The sequence below is a fragment of the Setaria italica genome, chromosome IX, assembly GCF_000263155.2.
Source record: "Setaria italica strain Yugu1 chromosome IX, Setaria_italica_v2.0, whole genome shotgun sequence".
NCBI lineage: Eukaryota > Viridiplantae > Streptophyta > Magnoliopsida > Poales > Poaceae > Setaria > Setaria italica.
This window is the reverse complement of record NC_028458.1, coordinates 1,764,649-1,789,423: the sequence shown is the minus strand read 5'-3', so window position 1 is coordinate 1,789,423 and position 24,775 is coordinate 1,764,649. Positions and strand designations below refer to the sequence as shown.

The following is a 24,775-nucleotide window of genomic DNA, read 5'->3' as shown; positions in this document are numbered from 1 at the left end:
ACAGAAGGCATCCGAGCGAGCAGTGGACATGGACCAGACGGATGCTTCCCCGGCTGAAACAGCAGATGATCGGGAGATCGAGGAATTAACGATGCTCACGGGAAGGCTACAGAAAGCCTTGGTTCAAATCATCACGGCAGTTGAGATTTCAGAAATCCAAGACATGCAAGGCCTGGAGTGGCTAGCACAGTGGACTGAAGTCCTCCGGCAAGCAAGGCAACAAGGAGTCCTCCTCCTCAAAGTTGTCACAGCCAAAGCCAGGAAGGAAACCACAGGATATGACCTTGATGATGATGACATTCACAGTTTCGTTCATATCATTGAGAGCTTAGCTGAAGACTTCGAATGTTTCATGCAGCTGACTTGTTCTGGCCACCTATCTAATGTCCTTTCCAATGCTTAGCCAGGTGAATGGAAGAAGTGCGAATTTGTTTGGCATCAAGTTAGTCACTCTTCTGAAGTGAGCACCTATCTGCCACTATAGTTGAACCAACAGCAGTGTGATCCCCCCACTTCTCTAAATGCTTCCTCCTTCCATAGTTCCATCTCATTTCTAACCAGTGACCATGAATTTTTTTTTTCTTTTCTGCAAGCACATGTCATGTAAGCACAGGGAATCCAGACTTTGCCATTGATGTAGTCCAGTCCAGGAAAGGCGTGATTGTCTGTCCAAATGGATTTCTGGTACTTTGTGGCGTTGTAGAAAGATGAGATGATGCGTCAGAATAATTTGATACCCATGTAGCACAGGGAAGTCTGACCGTGACTAGTTATTGGCATATCCTGCAAAATCAAGATAGAAGTGTCAATACATAAAAGAGCTATAAGAATTCCATGGTCTAAAACCCCAAGTGTGCAAAAGAATTCCACAAAGAAACTCAAGTATCAATACATGGAACTAAAGAGTTTACACCACTGCAATTCAAGATAAAAACGCTTGAAGTAACAAGTCATTAAAACACAACAAAGAAATAGCATGCAAACTATAAGACAATAAACATCCACTTTAGATGTTCCTTTCATGTAGGCCAATATACAATACAGATGACAAAATAGTACATCGTACCGGCTTCCTAGTCCCATTTCATTGTCCAGTTCATCTTACAGCTGGTACCCCCTCTTGTTCAGTAGGGTCATGCTGTCAGGAATGCTGGGATACACCTGCAATGTCATGAAGGTGTTGTTCTCAAACAACGTCGATTTGGAGAAACTGAACTGTACACTGGAGATGTTAGAGGACCTTGCAGCAGATACAGCAAGATTCATAAGATTGGTTGAGCGGGAGGTTTGGGCAGAGATAGAGAAGAGATCAGCAAAAAGACAGAAGCGGGTTGAAAATTATGTTCCATACAGTGCACAATTTATTTTGGAAGAGCAGGCTGCTAAACAGTGAAGAAATCATCTATGTTTGACGCATACTGGGGAGGCCCTGAAAAGGAGAGTGCAGAGAGATACTCATGAATGAGGATGTAATGACAAGTCACAAGGGTGAGACATTACCAGCACGCAACAAGAATGAGGCAATGATAGAGAGTAGGCCATGCGGAAGTTTCAAGGCATCGACAGAGACGGCAATGATGGAGATATGGTGGGTAGTTCAGAGGCAGACATCCATAGCTCACTGCACAAATGAAAAGGAAATGGAGAACAAGATGCTTGAGGAAAGGATAAGAGCGGTGCCGGTGAAAATCAGAGAGGGCATTGAGACGACAATATCTTCAAAAAAGCATTTATCAGCACACTCCATGAATGAAGACGAGAGCATGAACAAGGAGATGCTTGAGAAAAAGGCTTGACATAGCATTGCATAAAACCAGCAAAACCATTGAGATGGCTGATAGTCATGACATCAAAGACCTGGTATCGCTTGCATAGTGGACTGGCAATCGGGCATCCTCAAGGACGCTATGCAAGAAGGTTTTGCAGTCCTCAGCACCATCAAGAACAATACTGGCGCAGAGATGGCAGATTTTGGTCAAGATGCAGCGAACACTTCTTTTTTTTTCTTTTTCTTTTTTGCATTGCATTGCATTAAGAGGTTGGCTGACAATGTCATATATGCCGGAAGCTTGATTATGCTTGCTATGCAAATTTCAAGTCTACAGGCTAGCAGAAGTATTAAAGAGTGATACCGTATAAATCTTGCACGGTAGATGTAATATTGTATCATGTTAAGCATTTATTCAAATGGTCTATTGAAAATCTAGTGTTTGTCTAGTTTGTTTACAAATATCCTTAGATTAAATTTCATGTTTTTAAATATAGGATGTGAAAAATGAGGTTGTGCATACTCCATGGTCTGATCCATTCTTTATGGTTGCCCGAAAAATGTGTACAAGTTAAGACTTTCAGTGGACAAAGTGAACTATAGAAAAATTATAGGCTTCAATGCAACGCGTAGTATCCTTGAAAGCTTTTGCGTTGGAAAACAATGGACAAACCTTTATAGATTTGCAGAAGCTCCGCAGAGATAAATTATCACCGCCAGCATCTTCTATGGAATTTCAACGCACTCTTCAGTGGACCATGAGAACTGAGGAACAGGATAACCTGGTGAAAAGCAATTCCATCACCAGAAATCATTGCATGAGCAGGAGCCATTCTTGAAGCGATGGAACCGGCTGCGATCACGCACTATGATCTCCCGGTTATAAACCTGTGAAATGCATTTTATTGCTGCATGACAATCCAAGCATACTCGGAGATTCTTAACCACCCGGACCTGTGTACCAGGAGGAGTCCTCAGCAACACAAATGCAATCGCCAGCTTTTCGCTGTGCCACTGAAGCGCACCCTCCTTATCCTCCTCATCAAGATCAAGGAGAACCTCTGATGTAGCTGGGATGTGCCCAATGCGCCTCAGCTCTCTTGCCATCTCCTCGACCATCCTGTATATCTCCTTCCACTGCGGGTGCGACTCATCTCCAGCTATGAATTCATGAACCTCCCCATCAAGCTCAACAACGCTGCAACCTGGCACCTTCTTGAATCCTCTCTTGCTCATCTCTCTCCTAATCTCTGATTTCTCCTTCCACCTCTGTGTCAGTGCGTAGACATTGGAGAGCATAACATAGGTGGCCTCATGAGCCGGGTACTCATTTAGAAGGTTCCTGGTGATGCTTTCACCGAGTTCAAGCCTGCCATGAGCACGGCAGGCAGCAACAAGTGTCCGCCATATTATTTGGTTTGGTTTCATGGGCATCGTACGAACAAACTCCATTGCCCGCTCAACCATGCCAGCACGACCAAACATGTCAACCATGCAACCATAATGCTCGATCTTAGGCTCAATGCCATACTGCATCTTCATCGAATCAAAGTAGCCATGGCCTTCATCAACCATTCCAGCATGGCTACATGCAGTGAGCACACCGATGAACGCAACATCATCAGGTGGCACTCCAGTAGTCTTCATCTCCTCGAACACTCCCACAGCCTCCTTCCCACGACCCTCCATTGCAAGAGCATCAATCACTGAGGTCCAAGACACAACAGTCCGTTCCTCCATCCCCTGGAACACTGCCACAGCCCCATCCACATCACCACACTTGGCGAGCGTGTCAATCAACGCATTGCACAGCGTCACAGATTTCCCAAAACCCTCCCTCTCCACAAACCGCCCAACCCACCGAGCAAGCTCGAGTGCACCCAAATCTGCAGCTGCAGCCAGAACGCCAAGCACTGTGACCTCATCCGGACGCACCCCACTGGCCTGCATCTCCCTAAACAACTCAACTGCATCACTTGACAGCCCCCCACGCACATACCCGCCAATCATCGCGCTCCAAGTAACCGCACTCGACTTCGTCATTCTGTCGAACACATTCCGCGCGTCCCCGAGGAACCCGCCGTCGAAGCACGAGTACATGTGTATGAGAGTATTGGAGACGTACTGGTCGGTGGCGAACCCGAACTTGAGAACGGCGGCGTGGGCCTGGAGCCCAACGCCTGGGGAGCCCGGGAGCGCCGCGCACGCCTTGAGGAGGAAGGGGAAGGTGAATTTGTTCGGCAACACAGCGCTGCGGAGCATGAGCGGGAAGAAGGCGGCGGCGCGGAGGCGGGCGGAAGGGAGCGGGGAGGTGGCGTGCGCGCGGATGAGAGTGTTGACGAGGAAGGCATCGATCGGGACGGAAGGGCCGAGGAGCGCGGAGACGAGGGGCTCGAGCAGCGCGGGCGCCGCGGAGGCGGTGGACGCGAAGAGCCTGGTGAGGACGAGCGGGTTGGAGTGCAGGCCGGACTTGACGAGGAATGCGAGGGACTGGAGGACGGCGGCCGGCGTTGAGGAGCGCTCTAGAAGGCGGAGGCAGTGCTGTTCCGCCGCCCGTGCCGCGGATGGTGGGTGGTGCGAGGCAGGCGCGGTGGAGAAACGGCGGCGGCGCAGATGCGGCGCAAGAGAAGGTGGAAGCGGCGGCGGCATTTGGTCGAGCGCACGGCATGGCGCCCGGGCGCGCGGCTGTGCGGTTTTGATCATTCGCATCGCGCCATTTCAGACGCGCCAGTGCGCAATGGCAGGTAAATTCTTTCGAGGAAGTCGAGAACCCCTTTGGAACACATGAAGTTCATGAATTCTGGTGACAAATGCTTTAGTACTTGTGAAATTCAGCAGATTTGTTTTGTTCAAAAAAATCTTGAATGCTTGTTCGTCATATCTCGTATGCAAATTAGCATAGCAGATTCGGTTCAGCACTGCATCCTGTCAAAGACTCAGAAGCAGATAAGTTTTTCTTTTCCATTGATTGAATTTTGATGTCCTGTATAACAAATCAGTAGGAGAATTTATCAGTGGGGACAAGTTCGGCGTATATTTGTCACTCTCTATGATTCAGACACTAAAGTACAGGAGGCATGGATTCTCTCCAGGTGAAAATATCCGAAAAATTTTACAGTGATCCTTCAAATGGACTTGCATGGTGACGATGAACTAAGCTGCAGTTGTCAACAACAGATGTCAGGGTTTATGTGTATATTTTCCATATGCCCAGTCCATAGCCTACTCTGATCAGCAGGAGCTCAAATACCATGTGCATGATGCTTGTCATGCGCACTTTGGATCCAGGTATCTCAGTCCAATTAACAGATACTTCTACCATTGGGATCCTGAGGTGCTTGCACAGGTATACAAGCTCAACATCAAAACACCACCTGCCCAAGCAACAAAAGGAAAACTGTAACAATCATCCATAGCATGAATCTACAAGCCTAGAAAGAGGAATTGGTATATAGAAGCATCACTGGAACCTCAAAGGAAAAGAAGAAAAGGAAACCATACCTCTTCAATCTGATATTTGTGAAAAGTTTCCTTGCAGCAGCTCGTGTGAACATCTTAAACCCACACTGGAATTTGTAAAAGAATGCACATATGGTGGATAGTGAACAGTGTAGTCATGAAGAAAGTACATGTAAAATCAACTGCACTCGTTTATTAGAGGATATTAAGCAAATAAAACATACCTGTGTGTCTCTGATCCCAGGACCAGCAGTCAACAAAACTACCAAGTGGAAACCTTTCATAAGAAAGTTTCGATACCACTTCCTCTGCGATAAGTCATAAATGAATACAAAAAGGTAAGGTGAAAAAGAAAGAAAATCATGCAATTGAGGGTAACCGGGAGTCAAGAGATTTACTGTTGCAAGAGCCTGCTTCTCCAAATGAGCACGTGAGCCAAAGACAGCAATTTCAACATCTGATACTTTCTGAGGTGAACCAGTAGATGTTCCAGGGCTGGAATTAACTTTCTGAGCCAATGCATGAACCTAAGAGCAGAAAAGTAAATTCCAGGAGTTGTAAACAACTAATTAAATTCTTAAAGATCGAGCTTATGACAGACCTGAGCTTCGAGCTTTTCCAAATCAGTCACTTTTGTTGCCCCATCAGCATCAAGCATGAGTAATAGTTCACCACGAGAATGGAGCATCCCCTATTAGACCATGCTTTCCACACTAATTAGTTATTATTTGAAAACAAAAGGATATGCAGGAAGTTTAACACTCACCTTTCGGACTGCTTCACCCTTCCCATGATTTCTCCCAAGTAGAAGAACTCTAACATTGTCAATCTTGTGTTCCTTTACAAACTTGAAGCCAACTTTAGAGGTTCGGTCAGTGCTCCCATCATCAACAATCAAAACCTTTGACAGAATAGATTGAACACCAACATTGTTTAAGTTAATAATGCATGTTTCAATAAATAAAATGTTTGGCACTAAACTGCTCAAAATTTGCAAATGTTAAGGTGAACACAAATGCCAACAACATGCTAGATTTTCGCATACCTCGTAAGAAAACGACTTGTCCGCAGCTGCACGACGTTTCAGGTAGCTATTAAAGAGAGAGAACAACAAAGCAATTAACACAACCAAGCAAGCAAACAATTAACACTAGAAGTACAACTACCAGTATAAATTGCAATAATAGAGTATTGAGCAAACAAGAGCAGGAAATGTTCATATCAAAGCCTTACTTGAGTGTTTCTGTAAGAGCCTCGGGGAGTCGATGCTCCTCGTTGTAGGCAGGAACTATCAACGAAATGTACTTCTCAGGAGGATCAAAAATCGACGGGCAGGGAACCTGTAACAGTTTACACAGGCAAATGAGCAAACACCTAGCGGGCACACCGTGCCGCAGCCCGAGATGAACCCAACACGAGCAGGGAGCAGCAATCGGTACTACCTTGTTGAGCGAATTGGGGTCCTCGAAGAAGGCGTCTGAGACGGCCGATCTTTCCAGCCTGCGGCCGAGATCCAAAACGACGACGTACCAGTCAACTCGACGCGCAGATCGCGCGAGAAACGAAGAGTACGAGACGGGAAGGAAGAAGCGACTTACGAGTGCATGCATCCGATCCTGCGGATGTGCTCGAAGAAGAAGGCGGCGGCGCCCAGCACCAGGATGGACACCTGCGCACGAGAGGGAGACATGGCGTGAGCGTCGCGGCGAGGGGGAGGAAGAAGGGGCGGAGGAGCAGGGTTTGGGGGGGAAGGGGAGGGAAGTACGAGGGTGGCGATGAGGAGGGTCAGCGTGAGGGAGGCCGGGATGAGGCCGGCGACGGCGGAGAGGGGCCAGGCGACGGCCACCATCGCGTCCCCGGCGGCCGGTGCTGAGTCCACCCGCTGCTATGCTGTTCGCGTGCGTTTTCTGGTCCGGGAGTTGGGGAGATCTGCAGCAGGCGTAGGGTTAGAGCAACTCCAAGAGTTCCCCAAAAAATTCTTCCCCAAAATGAGGTATTGGGGGAATGCTAAAATTTTTTTCCCCTAAAAACATATCAGCCCACAGCAGAACGTTAAAAACTATACCCCAATAATTCAAAACAAGCCACATCATCATAATTGGATCCATTTCTTATCCACCATGTGGTTCCGTCGTTATTGCTCCGCCGGAGCTTTCCACTCGATCTCTCCCTCTGTTCTCCGAGCTGCTCCTTTCTCTCCGCTCGATCTCTCCCTCTTCTTTTCCAATCGGCAAAGCATCAACTTAAGAAGGAAAAATACAAACGCCAATCTAAGAACGACGCTTAAGGATCTCACTTGTATCGATAATTTGGCAACCAGTATCCTATTGTTCACCAAATATTTCATTCTACTGTGGAATAACAATGTCCCATATTTCATTCTACTAACGGTACCACTATCCTAACTGAACATCTAAAGGCTCAAAACTACAATTCTCTACAACGGTTGGCACATACGCAAAGCTCATCTAATCGCTAGTCAGAGCCGCAGCAATCTCAAACGCAGAATCACAAGTCCCTTCCAGGTTTCTCCACTTCGTCTCCAGGCTCAGCGGGACTATAGATCTCTGATGTTCTTGGGTCTTGATGTCTCTTTTCTACTGCATCATCATCCTTTGCAGTAGTGGTGGCCTCCACTGCTTCTGTATGTTTATTCTCATCTGCAGTTTCAGAATGTTGACGGCGGAGACTCAGGTGCTTGTCCTTGGAGACCCCAGCACGCTATAGTCGAGAGCACTCGAGCAGGCCCGCCAGGCGCCCGGCCATCCCCGCGGATGGGGAATCACAGCGACGACGCCATGCGCGCGCCTGCCTGAAATCGGGACCTCGCCATCGCTTATTTGCTAGTGCCTGACCCGTCGCCGCGCGCGCATAGCGTGAATCAACTAGCACTCGGTCTCTCCCCTCGTCCAAGGCCTGGCACCACCACGGACGGCCCCCGGACAAGAGCAGGTGCCAGAGGCCTTCTCCTCCGCTGATTCGCTTTCTCGTTTGCGGCTGCGTGAGGACCCCAGTTCGAGCGCAACCATCGCGCGCTCTCTAGCTCGGCCCGGCTACCCATTGCGTGGCGAAGGAGAAGGAGCTCCCGGATGTGGCGGCGATGCCGCAGTCCTCAAGCTCGCACGCTCGGCGGGCAGGGCGGCATCTCCCGCTCCTCCAGCTCTAGCGCCGCCTCCGCGGCCAACATCCCGAGCCCGCCGCCGTCGAGACCCAACCCCGCGCCGAACCCCGAGGCGGAGCCCTCCTCGTCCTCGGTGCCGCCGGTGGCTGTTGCCGAGCCGCTGTGTCGTCGCCGAGCGCGCGCCCGGGAAAAAAACGCCCGCGGGAAAGAGGTCGGGGGCGGATTGGGGGAACACGGGAGTCGCGAATATTTGCGGGAAGAGAGGTGTTTTTTTCGCGTCCCCAATTTTTTAGGGAGTTTTAGGTGGACTGTTGGAGTTCTTTTTTTCTCTTTTTTCCCCTAAAGAAGGTATTAGGGGGAAGATTAGCGGTCTCTTGGAGTTGCTCTTAGACGCTGCCGGACAGGTTTGCAGGGTTTTTAGTGATTTTACACTTCGTTGCCAAAAAAAAAAGCTCTGAGGTTTAGTACTGGCTTACTGCTAGACAGCGTTATAACAAAAATCTCCAAAGTTCGAAAAAAACACAATGTGCCAATTTTATAATTTAGTTGAGAAAATTCTGAAAAAACCTATACATATAACATATTTGCATTGTTGGATAAGAAACTCCCAATAACTACACTTCTAGCATAAATGCATAATAAAAAAGTTACATTATCCTTGATGTCTAACTTTACTTTACATTCTCCTTGCGTCACTAGATTTCTATACAAAATAGCTAAACTGTTCATTCAATGACGTGTGTAACCTAAACGAGAAGGCAGAGAATCTACCATTTGCACTTAAAAAAATTATCATTGTTGTGTAGTTAAAATTTGATATTCCATTGGTGCTTATATAAAAGGGTTTGCACACAAGAAAAGAGTTGATGTGATGTGTTTTATCTCTATAATTAATATAGCTTGTATTCTTGCAAACTACAATTGTAATGTCTCGTTCAAAAAACTTACCTCCATCCTAAATTATTATTTAATTTTGGTTCGTCCTAAGTAAAATTTACTCAATTTTGATCAAATTTGCTAAAATATATAGTGACAATATGATACCAAATTGTTTAAGGAGTCCACCGTATGATATAGTTTAACGGTGAATTTATTTGGTATAGTTTTGAAGATACTATTGTATTTCTTCTATAAGCTTGGCAAAACAACTCCTTCGTGCAACTAAATCCCTTAGCTTATCTTAAGCAAATAGCTTTGCTTACAAGTTCTCCAACAATGTTGCTACCTCTTTTTAAGTCACCGGGCTTGATTTTATTTATATCCAGACCCATCATCCAAAGGAGCCCCTGAAAATGATTTTTTTATTTTTTATTTATTCTTTTATGATTTTGCAGAAATAAACAGCGGATTCAAAAATTTACAGAAATAGACCCCTACCGTCGGATTAAACGCCGGAAGCAACCTACCGCCAGCTGAACCGGCGGTAACTTCCCTCTTTTAAATAGTACACTTTCAAAAAGTTATAAATAATTCATATGAACTCGGATGGAGATAAACTTTATAATTATAGATCTCGAAGAGATCTACAACTTTAAATTTTTTTTATTTGATGTGATCTTGGATTTTAGATCTGAAATTTGTGTCGATTATGTGAGCACAAAGATGGCACCAAATGAAAATAGTTTGAACTACAAATTTGTAAATCTCATCGAGAGCTACAATTTTTATATACAACTTATCTCTATCCGAATTCATATGAATTAGTTATGATTTTCTGAATGTGTGATGCCCAGTTTCAGATCTAAAATTGGAATTTTAGATCTGAAACTTGTGTCGATTATTTAAGCGTCAAGATGATATCGAATGAAAAAGTTTGAACTGCAAAGTTGTAGATCTCATCGAAACTTAAAATTTGCATATAAAGTTTATCTTCATCCAAGTTTATATGAATTAGTTATTATTTTTTGAAAGTGTACTGAGGAGGGAAGTTACCGTCGGTTCAACTGGCGGTAGCTTGCTTCCGCATTTGATCCGGTAGAGGTTTATTTCTGCAAATTTTTGGATCGACTATTTATTTCTGCAAAATCGTAAAAGAAAAATAAAAAAATAAAAAAATTCTCTGAAAATGATGAAAGGGAAAGGTGAAATGAAGCCCGACAGTCGACCAGGCCGGACTACGACACCATCCAATTTCCTGGGCCGTAGCTCGTATACTAGCCCGAACCCATTCAGCTTCTTGCTCGGGCGTCAATCGTGATGCGTGGTCAGTTACCCCCCGGTGTGAAACGGTAAAAACACCGGCCCCAACAGGGGCCCACGCGGCAGCGTCTCGCCCGGCTCCGTACCTCTACGGCCACGCACCAACTTCCCAGGCTTTTTTTCCCAGGAGGGGCAGCAAGGACCGGAAGCGGCGGAACCCGCGGTGCCTTGCCCCAGTAACACACGCATCCCTTGCCCGCCATTAACTCCTCTGCTCCTCTCGCTCGGCTCACTCCTCTCCCCACCTCCCTCCTCCCTCCCCAAAGCCTCACGCACTCCACCACGCCACCTTCCATCCCTCGCTGTAGGCTCCTGTCTCTACCTATCCGCCCTCCGCGGCTCGTGCCTTCGCTCCCCAAAACCCTAGCCCCGGCGGGGGATCGCGCGGCGCCTCCGGTGACGGCGACGCGGCCCGCCGCGTGGTCGAGTCGTGGCGAGCAGGGTGGCGCTCGGCTCGTTTGATCCGATTGGTTGATTGGGCCCCCGCGCCCTCGCTGTTGCGCTTCGGTTCGGCGGCCGTGGCGCGGGCAACGCGCGGGAATGGGGAACTGCTGGGGCGCGCGGATCAAGGATGGGAGCCCTCACCCTGGCGCCTCAGGTTCGTCCTTCTCGCTGTTGTCGGTGATGTTGGTTCATGGGGGTGGTAAGAGGCGGAGTTTGGATGGTCCGTGCTTGCTACTTGCGCGCTCCGATCAGGCGGGAGGTTATGAGATGGCTTGATTCGTTGCGCTGGAAGCTTATTGCTATATGATGAACTTACTTGCATGATAGTAATACGGTTTTGGGAGGTTTAATTAGATAAGTTGCTTTGCAATAGAGGGAATGATCACCAGGATATTTATGTAATGGTATGCTACCGTGTTTATGCAAGTTAGTTAGGCTTTTGGGTTGTTCCAGTGGTTCGATGTGTTCAAGGTGCTAACTCTGATGATCATCAGAACATTTATGTAATGGTATAGTCTTTGGTCTGTTAGATGATCCCAACGTTTCAGCTGTCCTGCCAACTTTGATGTGTTCTGACTGTAAGGCATCGCAATCACTTGACAGTCGTTTTTCTAAAGCAAGCTTGGAACCTTGAGGTTTGGTACTTTGAGGTAGTTCTGTACTTGTGCAAAAAGAGCTTAAGCTTTATTAGATGATAGGTATTAGTATCACCGTATTTCATATGGTAATGGATGGTACATATTCACATAGATGCTCCATTCGTTACATGATGTCTCACCGGAACCTCATGAGTAGTGGTTCTTTCGTTATCTGCTTGGTAGCATTTGTCCTCTTGAGATGACATTAGTAATCGACATGAGGTTGACTTTATTGCAAAAGGTTGCATTAATATCTTAAATAGTACTTTGCGTTGACTACTTGCATGTCTAATTCCAATCACCCTGGATTATGTTGTTGACCAAGGTAATATATGACTGAAGTGGGACTAATACTGTGGTAAAGCACTTAGTATGCTTGGCCACTATTTGACAGTTTATGCCGTTGACCTTCGCTATTCACATTTCCCCATTTGCAGAATAATCACATGGACCGAGGAAAATAATATTTTAGGGGTTGACTAGTTGTTTCTCTATTGCTACTATGTTTTTATTTATCTTCTTAGTTTACATCGTTGATACGAGCTTAGGGAAGACACCCAAGTTCTACCTTAATTTACTTTGACAAGTGTTATAACAGTGCTAGCAGTATCAACCAGTGCACATGAGATAGTTAGTTCTTGTAAACTGTTGATTACATATTTTGAACAGTTAGTGACAGTTGTATTAATGATTACTTTTATCATCTTTCGTGATGAAAGTTATGTATGTTTATTGTGTTACCATACGTACCGTTCATAAGTTAATAGTTCATGATGTACTGGTCAAATTCAATTGAGAGGTATAAGAAGTTTTAGTCTACAAAGATCCTGATTTATGTTCTGTTAGAAAGTTTATGTAGTAGCCGGGGTAACCCCAGCCAGGTAACTGACGACAGAGGGAGAGGATCAAGTCCTCAGCGCTTGGTTGGAGAAGATAGAATTGGAGGAAAGATTAATCTATTGCTTGACGTTCCGGTTACAAGGCCTTCATATTTATACGCCGATTCTTGCCCCTCGTTCAAGCTCTCAACAACTTAAGATAAACCAGACTCCTAATCCAAATCTAAACAAACTCCTCCATCACGAGCTAACCAAATCTCTAAGTAAACCGAACTAACCAACTAATCCTAACTGACTACGAAGCCTCTGCTGCGTCCTGCTTCCTCTGGCCTTTCTTGCGCCTTGAATACTTCCGGCCCCACATAACAGTTTATTGCTGTACAACTACGGTTCTGTGCTCTGCAGCTGGAACATGTTCTCTACATATCATCTTATCAAATGACAGCCTCATTTATTGCTATTGCTAATAGATAGTTTTATATCTTCTTAGGTATTAGCTGATAAGGTTACAACTTTTAGATCATTGGTTAGGTTATTTATGCATGCCTGTAACCGCTTTATGTAGGAAAACTGCTTGTGTTTCCACCCTTCCTGCTCATTTTGAACACTTGCTCTACCCCAGTCATCACTTTGACTCCTGCAGACAAAGTTGGGCCCTGTTACTGTACTCCGATTACCTCCTAGGAGGTAAGAGGTCAAATAGTAAGTCTTAAGCCATTAAATTTTAGGACAAATAAAAAATATTAAAAGGTTCTGGCTATTCCGGTTACCTGTCCCCAAATCATGCATGCTGTTAGTTCATTCCCTGAGCATGTCTATGGTTTTTACATGGCCGCATGCATGTATGCATGATCTTCTGCATCTCTTATTTCTTTGGCCTTTTGCTTTATCTCAGTTAACTGCAAGAGTGCATGCAGATAACTAGATAAGAATTGGGACTTAACTACATTTATTTGCCGCCATAATTTAGAAACTCGTACAATTTGTCGAGGCCGCCAAAGGAATGGCTCTGGAATCGGATTGTAATCACGCAATGATGATTCTATTGGTCGGATTGGGAATACATGGTGTACATGAGTTACAACCAGAAGGAAATAGACAAAGTTACAAAGGTTTGGAAAATGTCCCGTTGTTGCCATTATAGGAGATAGCCAATCTGAACGTGCAGCTGATGTGCACTATTGTCGGGATGTGTCATTGCAGATCCTGTACGCATGATGCTGCATGCACACAAGGAGAGGACAGAGGAGTGACGCTGAAAAGGGAAAGGCCCAGTATCTCGCTAACAGCTCATGAACTCACGATAGGTTACATGTTGCAATGCACCGAGCCCAAAGCAGTAGCAGTCATGCTGCAAGTGAGGGACGGTGTTAGGGTTTTAGAGGAGGGGGTGCAGCAGGGGCAGCGCAGGGGGGGAAAGGACAGCGCAGGGAGGGGGAGGCGGCAGGCGCAGGGAGGCTGGAGGGTTGAGAGAATTCTCTTCCTTCTTGATTTTCAAATAGTACAACTCCCTCAATTATATAGGGACTTATGACTTGACTCCTAAGATAACTAGGATTGGATTCCTTATAGATTGGATCCATCCTTTCCTAAACAAACTCTCCAATTATCTCTAGACTCTCTAACCTGACTATTATTCAAAGACTCTAAAAAGGATATCCGCCCATGGGGCCGGTGGGGCCATGTGCGGCGTCTCCTCCTCTCGCTCGCCCACGAGGGCATTTCTGGGCCGCCCCTAAGGGCCCAGCTGGGTCCTCTAGGTCCATAACAGACAGCCTGCTTGCTTAGCCCCTAGCTGACAGCAAACATGTCGGGCCTTCACGCGAAGACGTGTATGCGGTGGTGACCATGGCCAGGAAGGTCACGTAGAGCATGGCCAGCAACACTATCATAAATGATCCATGACGTACTTTGGTACTTGCTATCAAAATAGTTGGATGTCACATTAGGAAAGTTAGATCTCCCAAATTGGTCGGACATTATGTTATGAAGTTAGATTTGATCGGTTGATTTTTCCCATTTATTCCATTTTTAAAATAAAAATATAAAATCAAACTATAATAATTGTATTCATCATATGGATGGACTGCAGTTATTTGGGAGTGCCATAGTGGGAGCCAGCAATGTTTTATGCTCCTGTAGGCAAATGGTTGCTGGAGCAGATTCTTGGACACTAATTAATCTATTATTAGTGCTACAATTTGTGCCAAAGATGGCAACTGCTATTGGCTATCGTCTAACTCTAGGTTCTCGTGTCAATCTTTAGTGATGACCAAGTAATGATTGCAATATCCAGTTCCTTGTCTAGTGCCTAGTTTCCTGTTTAAGTGGTTGTTCTTTCTGGATCATACCTGGGATATATCACTGCAAACTTTATTCATCACAGCACACTTTTGTGGATAATATGAGGCTTTGGTTTGATCTTTTCTTGTACATTTGTTTCTGTATAATATTTACAAATACATGATCTGCAGGGATGTTCTCAAAGAGTGGTGGCAAGGATGGGAGTAGGCTTAGTGGCTGTAGTAGTCGAGCCTCTTCAGCTTCCATGCCTCCAAATGCGAAGACCGAATGCGAGATCCTGCAATCTGCCAATGTTAAGGTCTTCAGCTTCAGTAATCTCAAATCAGCCACAAGGAACTTCCGTCCTGATAGTGTGCTAGGTGAAGGAGGGTTTGGATCTGTCTATAAGGGATGGATCGATGAAAATACATTAGCACCCTGCAGGCCTGGCACTGGAATTGCTGTTGCTGTGAAAAGACTCAACCAGGAGGGTTTGCAAGGACACCGAGAGTGGTTGGTGAGTATAATGCTACTCAACTTTATGCTACTGTCCTGTAAATTCATTATAGTTTCACATTCGTTTGAAGTTTCATCTTGTACCCTACCTTTCTGTGCTGACTTGATTACTATACTAACATGGATAAATATTCCGTTCGTAGGCGGAAGTTAATTACCTAGGTCAGTTCTGTCATCCCAACCTTGTCAAGCTAATTGGGTACTGCTTAGAGGATGAACACCGACTGCTAGTGTACGAGTTCATGCCTCGCGGGAGCTTGGAAAATCATCTCTTTAGGAGTAAGTTACTCAGGATCTAGTGTTACTGTTCTCTTGTTTTTCATTCATATTACAATGTTACTGTGGTAATATGTCTTCTGATTTGTAAATTGTTGTATGAATCCTTGTTGTAGGAGGCTCGTACTTTCAACCTCTTTCATGGAACCTTAGAATGAAGGTTGCACTTGGAGCTGCGAAAGGACTAGCTTACCTTCACAGTGCAGAGGCAAAAGTCATTTACCGAGATTTTAAGACTTCCAATATTCTCCTTGACACGGTAAGTGATAGTAAATCTTCATTGCTGTGTACCTTCAACTTTTGTATGCTCTACTGAAAGGGGTGCATCGTGTTAATGTGTAGGACTATTCTGCGAAACTTTCTGATTTTGGATTGGCAAAGGATGGTCCTGTTGGTGAGAAGAGCCACGTTTCCACAAGAGTAATGGGAACATATGGTTATGCAGCTCCTGAATACCTTTCAACAGGTAATCTTAGTGCAGGTCTTGGTAGTTCCATCCAAATTTCTCTAGATTTGGATGCCCTGATTTAGAAACTGCATTATGTGACAAAAACAAATTAGCTAGCGTCGTGCATTAAATACTGCCTATCAAAGTCCAAAAGGTATAATTTGGTACCATACATCCCCTGCATGGAAATTGCAATTTTGGCACATTATCTACTTTATTGAGTTGGTTAGGCTGCATAATTTGGAGAAGTTTTTGGTGCTATGGCTTACGTGAGCAGTGGAATGAGAACATAACGTAAGGTCATGGATGCTGGATCTTATGTTTGTGGCATTCTTGTATATCATAAACAGTTTCATGCCATCGCATTAGATGTTTTCTGAATTCATCTCATTGCACATTATGTTGCGATGCTGTCTTGTAGGCAAAGAGCATCATTTTACTTTGATAAACTTGTATCAACATCTCATTCAGTATCTGATATGGATCTCTTTCTTTGAACAATGCTGCACTTTCAGGTCACCTAACTGCAAAGAGTGACATCTATAGCTTTGGAGTAGTGCTTCTGGAGATGTTGTCAGGCCGCCGCGCCATCGACAAAAACCGGCCACAAGGGGAGCACAATCTCGTCGAATGGGCTCGACCTTACCTGACACATAAGCGCAAGATATTCCGGGTCCTGGATACCAGGCTCGAAGGTCAATACTCTCTCAGTGGTGCACAAACAATTGCCACCCTTGCCCTTGAATGCCTGTCCTACGAAGCTAAAATGAGGCCATCTATGGATGCTGTGGTCACTATCCTAGAAGAGCTTCAGGACTCCTGTGAAGCAGAGAAGCATCAAGAACCCAAGGCTGCAACCAAACAGATGTCTGCTCCTGTTAGCGGCAGCAAGAGCAGCCGCAAGCCTCGCCGGAGAAGCCTGGGAGGGACGAAGGAGACCGTTGGCACAAACCCAAAATCATTGGCTCATTCTCGTTAGCAAAGGCGTAGCTTGATCGAGTTGTTAGCTAGATTGTAGCTTGTGAATATGATGTGTATATTGAGGGTAATCAGGCTTTTGGCTACAAGTCGTTTCTTCGTTCACATGAGCTATTGAGCTGTTCGGTTTCAGCTGACCGTGAATAGATTTGTATGTCGAAACTCATGGCATCAGTGAGAAGCTCATGTTTTGCAAGCTGTTAATGATTCCTGAGCCTTTGTTCCTAGTTATAGCCTGCAATGCTCATCAATCTGCCAGATCTCAGTGGTGTTGACTGTTGTGCAGCCGGGATACATGCATGATACTCCGGCGTGAATGGATTTGTATGATGTTGACGGCCGCTTTGCCGATCGAAATTCCGGCGTGAGGATCGTTGAGATGGCACTGGTACCCACCAGCGGGTCGGCCATTGCGATCCCCGTTTCCGCCCTCCATGCCGGAAGCAATTCCTCTGCAGCAAACCATGCCACTGTTTTCGGCAACACCACAGCGCCTGACGACAGCAACCTCACCTGTCACGGAAGTCGTAGCATTTTGGATCACTCCACGAATGACGTCGACACGTAACTCCCATCTCTCCAGGTCCAGGGAACTCACTCGCCAAGTCAGGCACCGGTAGCATCATGCCGCGAGGCCATGCCATGCCCCGAAACGGCATGGTCGGTGGCGCCGTCGCCGTCACGAGCTCGACCCTGGCATCCGAACTCGAGCAAGCAAACAAAAACCATCCCCAAAGCCGAGGCCTGCCCGCGGCGCGCTTTCGCTTTCATCTTTATCCCTTTCACGCATTTTCATTTCAGCACAAGGGGATATCATACCAGCATTCACGCAAAGGAGCCGGCAACGAATCGTCGCCGTCGTCATCGTCATCATGCGAAAATCACATCAGTTTCCTAAGCAAGTAGTCTATCACAAAGAAGGAAAAAAGAACAACGACAAACAGTAGTAGTAGCCTTCTTACAATTCCAATCACCTTACTGGTACTTAAAATCAGGTCCATGATGGAGACAGATGACAGGGGACAAGGACAAGCAGCTGCGGGCTACACTCACCGCGACCAGTTTTTTAAGCTGCAGCTTGGCAGCCACTTCAGCCACTCTGCGAACAGAAATCACCCCCACAAACCGAGGCTTAACCACAAACAAGATCCATAACCACACAGTCGGGTAGCCATAAGCACGCTAATGGAGCAGAGTACTAGGGACTAGTTGTGACTGACAAATATACCCTAACCAACTCTAGACTTTACCCTTTTTGATTGACCCCCTCGTTCAGAAGAAAAAGCTTCCTTTCAGAGAGGACTTGGACCCGGATTACGGCGAGAATGCGTGAGCTTGGACGCACATTCCCACCCCGACACATGCTTAATGACTATACTAATTACGTATAAGAGGCATCGGCTTCTTTTCCGAATCACAACGCCGGCGGCGTAGGCGATGATGCTCGGGAGCATCATCGATCAGACCCTGAAGTTCTTGCCCTCGAAGGTCTGGCCGAACTGCCAGTTGCGCGGGGCGGCGTTCCAGGAGGTGGAGGTGCGGCGGTCGCTGCCGGTGACGCGGAAGGAGAGCGCGTCGCCGACGAGGATGGCGTTGGACTGCCAGTTCTGGCCCCAGTTCCGCGACATGGGCAGCCACCCGGTGCCGGAGCCCTTCACGCTCGCGCGCACGATGTCGCCGGCCCCGGCCACGTTCGTGATGAGCACCAGGTTGAAGTAGCGGAAGCCGTTGATGGTGAACCGAATCCCGCCGGACTTGCGGCACGGCACCCTGCAAAACATCATCACCACATTTCTTCTTCAGTAAAAAAAATGCTAGTGGTTTTTTACAGCATCATCAGATAACCAATCAATCTGGTAATCAGCAGGTAGTAATCAGCAAGAGTATTAACGGAGCAACATTAATTTTTCCCAGGGGCAAAACTGTAAAAACTACAGAACTTGCTGCTGTAGAAAAAAAAAAGAAAGGATGGGACAACCACCACGGTCAGGAGGTGCAGCGCAGGCGGCAGAGCCGCAGGACCACTCGGCTAGGCTTCACGCGTAATGGTGGAGCTGCAGGACGGAAGGACGAGACGGCCCCTGGTCTTTACAGGTCACGCGGGGACCGGAGGCCGGAGGAGCGAGGGGCAAAACTGGCCATTTCAGGGGGTAGGCCGGTAGGGCATGGGATGTGAGGCGTGGACGGGAGAACCGGAAAAGCCGCGACGCCGGGCGGAGGCCCGTACGGCCGGAATCACGGGTGTGTCCCCCCGTCGGCCCAAAGTGAAAAAGGTCAAAGCCTGTGCCGTGCCCTACCAGAGTGTTTCTACTTTCTATACTGTTCCTACTACAGGCCCCATGTTGTTTTGGAGGCTTCTCTGCTCTGGGCCTCTCTGTAGCCGACTCTGGTGGTCTTCCCTGCTCAAAACAGTGTTCCATTATGCAGATCACAACGCACGCAACTACGCAAATGGCTGATTAGAGCCGAACAGAATGTTACTTGCTACTAAAATGGCTGTTCGTCGGAATGTGAACAAGAAAGGTTGCTTGCTACTAGTAGCACTGGGACATGTGACATGCCGGAATGGGCTTACTACTACTACTACTACTACTGAAGTGTGTGCATATGGTTTGCGCAGAATTCACACGGGCAATGGCCAAATCTTCAGATCTACTCCTACCAAATTCAGAGAAATGGACCATAGCATGAACTAGGAAGGGGCTCTCCAATGCTTCAATCACAGAAAGAGGCGCACTAGCCCACACCAGGACAGGATGAAGTGATCCCTGCCCTCCATTTCCAGCTCCGTACCAAATCACCTTTACCACGTACAGTACAGGATTTCGCATTGCGTTTGCTCTCCCAGCAAGGAGTACCCGCCCCCGCCTTTACACCCCGGATCCGGTGCATATTCCCATGACCCGCGCCGGGGTAGTAATTGCAGGCGCCGTGATCACGGCGGCGCGCCGGCCGCCGGGCAGGGAATCAAATCGGCCATGCCGTGCAACCGAACCGGCGACGAAATCGACCGACGGGGCAGATGAAACGGCACAGGAAAGGCGACGGACGCGGGTGGGCGTTACTACTGGACGCCTGTGACGGAACGGAACGCGTCACGGAGGCTTTCTTTTCCCCACCAACAGTGCAGGCCGAGGCGCCGCCTCAAAAGGCGTGTGGGGGAGAGTGGAGGAATCTTGAATGCAGACGAGCAGAGGCCATGGAGCTCTGTCCGGCTCTGCTCTTGCCCCTACCAAGGTGAGGCCGTGTTTAGTTGGGGAATTTGGAAGGTGCCAAATTACTGTTACAGCACTGTAGCACACTGTAACGTTTCGTTTGTATTTGTGAATTATTGTCCAAATATTGACTAATTAGGCTTAAAAGATTCGTCTCGCAAAGTACAACAAAACTGTGCAATTAGTTTTTAATTTCATCTACATTTAGTACTCCATGCATGTACCGCAAGTTTGATGTGATAGGGAATCTTCTTTTTGCATAGTGTCAAAGTTGGGAGTTGGGAGTAACTAAACATGGCCTGAATGTCTTTTACTACGTGCACCGTCCCCAACGACCAAACCCAAGAGGCGTCGCTAGTGTTCGTCTCAGCACTTAAAAACTCGAGATTTTAGCAACCGAGGAGCAGTACCGGCGGTAGGAGACGGGGACGATGCCGGCGCGGTACTCGGCGATGTGGAGGAACATGGGCATGGCGAGGTCGAAGTGGGGGCGGGGAGGGTTGCACCACCCGCCGTCGTCGGAGGGGAGCGCGTAGTTTGGCGGGCAGAAGTTGGTGGCCGTGACCAGGATGGAGGGGCTCCCGGGGTGGCACCACCGCCACCCGGGCTGGTTCTCGCACTTGATCTCGAAGCAGGCGCCGCAGCTCTGCCCCTCGTTGAACAGCGCCGTGCTCAGCGCCGCGTTGTTCACGCCGTAACCCTGGCTGTACAGGTTGCCGTAACCGCACGCGCCGCCTGCAACGCAAGAGACCCATTTCGGATCCTCGATGAGATGGCACGACACGACGAACGCAAGAACTCGTCCAAGAAAGAATGGAAGACCCGCGGCCGAACCAAAGGAACGGAACGTACCCATGGTGCCCGAGGCGTCGCTGCCGCCGTAGAACGTGGCGTGCGCGCTCTGCCAGGCGCCGCCGCCGTACACGCCGGGAATGCGGGCGGCGGCGGGGAGGACCAGCGCGGCGGCCGCGGCCACCAGGAGAAGCAGCGCCGGCATTGCCGCCATCCCCTCCTCTTTCCTCGCTCGCTTGCCTAGTTGCCTTGGCTTGCTTCCTCGCGACTCGCCGCGGTTGCACTCGCTGCGGGACGGGCGGTGTCAGTTCGCGGCGGCACAGGAAGACTGGGCGGGGGCGGAGAGTGGTGGGGAGGCCAAGGAAGAAGGGCCAAGGCTGGGTGGTATTTATGGCGCTCTCCTGGGACTCCGAGGGTAATCTACCTACACGTCTGCGTCTACTAGGAGGCGGCGAGCCCACCGCTCAGTGAAAAAGAGAAACGAGCGCGGAGGCTCCGCGCGATGGTGAACTGCCTGATGGCGTGGTACGAGCTGGTACAGCACTGAGGCAGGGGCAGTCGTGACATTTCCTTTTATCTTTTTTTCAGCTTTGTTTCCTTCTTTTTTTCTCTGCTACTATCTGGCACTGTTTGGATCATGGACGGCCGGAGCAGCAGCGGCACACTACTGACTACTCGATGGCGTTTGCCGCGGCCCTGTCGAGTGGAAAACGTCACGCCGACAATATAGCTTCGTGACCGTGGTTACGAAAGTTAACCGAACATTTACGTGCCTGATTGCTCAAATCCAACATATGGTGCACACCTGTGTAAATTGGCAGATCCTTTGCATTTCACGAGTCAAAATCCGCTGGCCGTACAGTCAGTAATTGTGCTGGCGTCACGCTCATTTATCCACGTGGGCCCGCGGATAATCATGGTTAGCTGACGGAGAAATTTTTTTTAATAAAAAAAGGGAAAAGAAAAACGCGATATTCAGGAGTCGTTTCGGTTAAAGACATCTCATTTCCCTTGCGGGTATTCATCCCATGATGAAACTGTTGCCAGTTGACCTCCTCTCACTGCGGTGTTGCCCTTGCCTCCGAGGCTCCGACTGGAGAGCAATGATCTGGTGAATCATTTGGTCGTGCCCTTTTCCCCTCGCCGCCGTGCTCCGGACTCCATGATCCCACCGGTGGTGTCGCCATGATTCGGGGCTCCGGCCGAGGAGGCAGGCGGACGGCCCTGAGAGATAACGCGGTCGCCGAGCACGCCCGCCCACGGCTCAATCACCCGCACGCCGTCACGCTCGCTCGCTCGCTCGCTCAGGGCCACCGGGACGGGAGGGGGAGACCAAAAGCGCTGGGCCATCGGAGCCCGTACCCATGGACGGTCGGGCCGCGCTTTGCGTCCATCGCAAGTTGTGCGCCGCTCGCTCCATCTCTCTTTCTCTCTCCTCTCCTGGCCGGTGGCCGCTGTTCCGGCCGGCCGGCCGGCCGGTGGCCTGCACTGCACCGCCTCTGACGGCGCGAGTGAATTCGATCGAAGGATGGATCAGCTTTTGGTACGTTCGTGCTTCTTTCCCTTTTTCCACATTGTTCTTGGGGGTCCCCTGTTTTTGTGTGTTTCTGCAGTCTGCCGACGGCCGGAGGAGGAGGTCTCTTTTTGTTGCCGCCACCCCGTCCTCTCCTTTTGCTCTCGGCCCGGCCGCGCTTCTGTGCTTCGCGCGCTAGCCGCGGCTACGGTGTTAAAGTTCCCAAGCCATGAAGCCAACGCCATGCAAAGCAAAGTTTTGAATAAAAGGCGCCGGAAAATGTGGAGGGAACCAGGTTAAGGCGCGCCCTTTCGCCGGCCGGCTCGCCGCGGCGTCGCGAACCGCCCCGAGCCGCCACTGGTTTTCATCGTATGCTGTTTACCAAAACCGTCAGCGAATCACGTCAACGATCAAACAGCAGATGATGCATAGGGTTAAAAAAAAACACACAGGCTGCTGCAATCATACTGTCACTGCTTTGCTGGGGCTGAATCGAAGCATCGCTACGCTACGCTACTAGTATGTCGTGTACACGCATCGCCATCGACAATGATTGGGAATGGGAACCGGTGTCCCAGCAAAATTGCAAGGGTAATATAAGTTGCAATTGCAATTGCCACACATGCCTGCTGCGACTGAGCCAACATAGAGTAGAGTGGACCTGGGGGTTACCCGGCCGGATGTAGGGGGTTGGTGCATGAACTAAATCTGACCATGCAGCCGGTTGATGCAGAGAGTAACAACGCCAGCGGCAGCTGCTGGCTGCGATCCGCATCCATCCATCCCGGATCAGATCATGGTAGTTGCATGCGCTCACGCGCAGCGCGGATGTGCAAAGTTTAGGCAGGGCTCTCCCGGGTTGTTCAGCTTCAGCTTCATCTGCTCAGCTTGGTACATGCTAACAGCGCGACATGTCACGTGCTTATCGGTCGTACGCACACGATCGACGACCAACCGTCTAGCAATAGCATAGCTTGGTTTTCCACGGTGGCTTTAACGTGCATCGATCGGTACTGCCAGTTTTACACCGTGGACCGTGCTAGCTAGTAGTACGACCGGAACGGAGCACGGTCTTGTAGTGTGTTCTCTACTGCAATTCAATTTCACAAGAGTTTTCTCACACTCGCAACGAGAGCAATCAAGAGCACGCACGGATTTTCTCCAGCCGGAGAAAATGCTCGGTGCCTCGGTGGGTGGCCTTGGATCCCTCTGCGTGTTGGAACAACGAGGCAGCGCGAATAATTGCAGTTCAAATTTTTTTCACTTGAAGTCATCTTAGTGATCAAATAATTGATAAAAATTTCAAATCTAAAGTAGAATTTTAGATCTGAAACTTAGGTCAGTTATTTGGGTACCAAGATGGCTTCAAATGGAAAAAGTTCTAACTACAAAGTAATATATCTCGTCGATAGCTACAATTCTCACATAAAAAGTGTATCTCCATCCGAGTTCATATAAATTAGTTATGATTTTTTTAAAGTATAATGTCTAGTTTTATATTAAAATTTGAATTTTAGATCTGAAACCTGTGTCGATTATTTGAGCACCAAGATCTACAATTTTCATATAAATTTATTTTCATTCGAGTTCATATGAATTAGATTTGATTTTTTAAAAATATGCTGGGAAATTCATTTGGCTATAGTGCACCTTTCCTGTGTCATTTGGCTATAGCCGTTTCAAACGGTGTTATAGGAACGACATATTTTTGCAAAATAATAAATATAAAAAATAAAAAAATTCGGCCTGCAGCGACATCACACCGCCCCGAGGCCCAATCATCCGAGCGCGAGCCCCATTCTGCCCTTCCGCTCCGCTCGCTTGCTGCGGCGGTGCCAGCGCACCACGTGTCCGGCGTCCTCCGAAGTCCAACCTGACGCGGGGCCGCGGGGTGGAGTCGGACACCGATGCGTTGCGACGTGTGCGGCAGGCAGGGCGGCGCTTGCGCTTGTCCGGGCCGACCCCGCCACCCGCGCACCGTCGTCACAGGCTAGCGGACTGGCTCGAGCCGCGTGCTCTGGAGGTCCGGCGATGGCCGGCTGGCCGCGCCTGCTCATCGGGTCAATGCAAACACTCCATGCGATATCTGGGTGAGGTCACGGCGGCGATCCGATCATCATCATTGGCCGCCGGTCAATTCCTACCTCCCGTGAGTCCATGACACGCGACGCAACGCAAGGTGATGCTCCTCCATCCATGGGCACCATGGCAGGTCCCCCTGCTCGGCCAAGTTCCAATTCCAACCGAACAAGGAGGTGGCGCCAAATGCTGCCCTATCAGTCCATC

General features: G+C 48.4%; 4 protein-coding genes across 4 annotated transcripts; 1 reads left to right on the top strand and 3 right to left on the bottom strand.

Moving 5' to 3' along the window:
- Positions 1–265: 265 nt before the first annotated feature.
- LOC101762421 (pentatricopeptide repeat-containing protein At4g21065) lies at positions 266–4,525 on the bottom strand. Its single transcript, XM_004981189.4, is given in 4 exon segments — positions 266–783; positions 1,067–1,621; positions 2,442–4,334; positions 4,336–4,525. Coding segments are annotated over 2 exon segments (1,866 nt in total). The 5' UTR covers positions 4,437–4,525; the 3' UTR covers positions 266–783; positions 1,067–1,621; positions 2,442–2,569.
- A 176-nt stretch (positions 4,526–4,701) lies between these two features.
- LOC101761730 (dolichyl-phosphate beta-glucosyltransferase) lies at positions 4,702–7,159 on the bottom strand. Its single transcript, XM_004981188.3, has 11 exons — positions 6,993–7,159; positions 6,826–6,896; positions 6,670–6,727; positions 6,461–6,567; positions 6,273–6,318; positions 5,994–6,128; positions 5,829–5,918; positions 5,626–5,754; positions 5,452–5,535; positions 5,270–5,334; positions 4,702–5,142 (listed from the first exon to the last, which is right to left on the bottom strand). The coding sequence occupies exons 1-11, from the start codon at positions 7,074–7,076 to the stop codon at positions 4,956–4,958; spliced, it is 1,056 nt and encodes a 351-aa protein (XP_004981245.1). The 5' UTR covers positions 7,077–7,159; the 3' UTR covers positions 4,702–4,955.
- Positions 7,160–10,690: 3,531 nt separating this feature from the next.
- LOC101761344 (receptor-like cytoplasmic kinase 176) lies at positions 10,691–17,183 on the top strand. The gene is made up of 6 exons (XM_004981186.2): positions 10,691–11,145; positions 14,943–15,268; positions 15,411–15,546; positions 15,660–15,802; positions 15,886–16,009; positions 16,507–17,183. Exons 1-6 carry the CDS (start codon positions 11,088–11,090, stop codon positions 16,968–16,970), a joined length of 1,251 nt encoding a protein of 416 aa, XP_004981243.1. The 5' UTR covers positions 10,691–11,087; the 3' UTR covers positions 16,971–17,183.
- A 725-nt stretch (positions 17,184–17,908) lies between these two features.
- On the bottom strand, positions 17,909–21,326 carry LOC101760941 (expansin-A7). The gene is made up of 3 exons (XM_004981185.3): positions 21,037–21,326; positions 20,595–20,919; positions 17,909–18,739 (listed from the first exon to the last, which is right to left on the bottom strand). Exons 1-3 carry the CDS (start codon positions 21,188–21,190, stop codon positions 18,430–18,432), a joined length of 789 nt encoding a protein of 262 aa, XP_004981242.1. The 5' UTR covers positions 21,191–21,326; the 3' UTR covers positions 17,909–18,429.
- Positions 21,327–24,775: the final 3,449 nt, after the last annotated feature.

What these genes read in the sequence shown, in the direction of transcription:
- LOC101760941 (XM_004981185.3), bottom strand. Translation starts at nt 21,190, where the DNA reads ATGGCGGCAATGCCGGCGCTGCTTCTCCTGGTGGCCGCGGCCGCCGCG. An exon ending in CGACGCCTCGGGCACCATGG is followed by an intron (nt 20,920 to 21,036) that starts GTACGTTCCGTT and finishes CTTGCGTTGCAG; the next exon opens with GCGGCGCGTGCGGTTACGGC. An exon ending in GTCCCCGTCTCCTACCGCCG is followed by an intron (nt 18,740 to 20,594) that starts GTACTGCTCCTC and finishes GATGTTTTGCAG; the next exon opens with GGTGCCGTGCCGCAAGTCCG.
- LOC101761730 (XM_004981188.3), bottom strand. Translation starts at nt 7,076, where the DNA reads ATGGTGGCCGTCGCCTGGCCCCTCTCCGCCGTCGCCGGCCTCATCCCG. An exon ending in ACCCCAATTCGCTCAACAAG is followed by an intron (nt 6,568 to 6,669) that starts GTAGTACCGATT and finishes AAACTGTTACAG; the next exon opens with GTTCCCTGCCCGTCGATTTT. An exon ending in AGAAGCAGGCTCTTGCAACA is followed by an intron (nt 5,536 to 5,625) that starts GTAAATCTCTTG and finishes GACTTATCGCAG; the next exon opens with AGGAAGTGGTATCGAAACTT.
- LOC101761344 (XM_004981186.2), top strand. Translation starts at nt 11,088, where the DNA reads ATGGGGAACTGCTGGGGCGCGCGGATCAAGGATGGGAGCCCTCACCCT. An exon ending in GGAAAATCATCTCTTTAGGA is followed by an intron (nt 15,547 to 15,659) that starts GTAAGTTACTCA and finishes TCCTTGTTGTAG; the next exon opens with GAGGCTCGTACTTTCAACCT. An exon ending in CCAATATTCTCCTTGACACG is followed by an intron (nt 15,803 to 15,885) that starts GTAAGTGATAGT and finishes GTTAATGTGTAG; the next exon opens with GACTATTCTGCGAAACTTTC.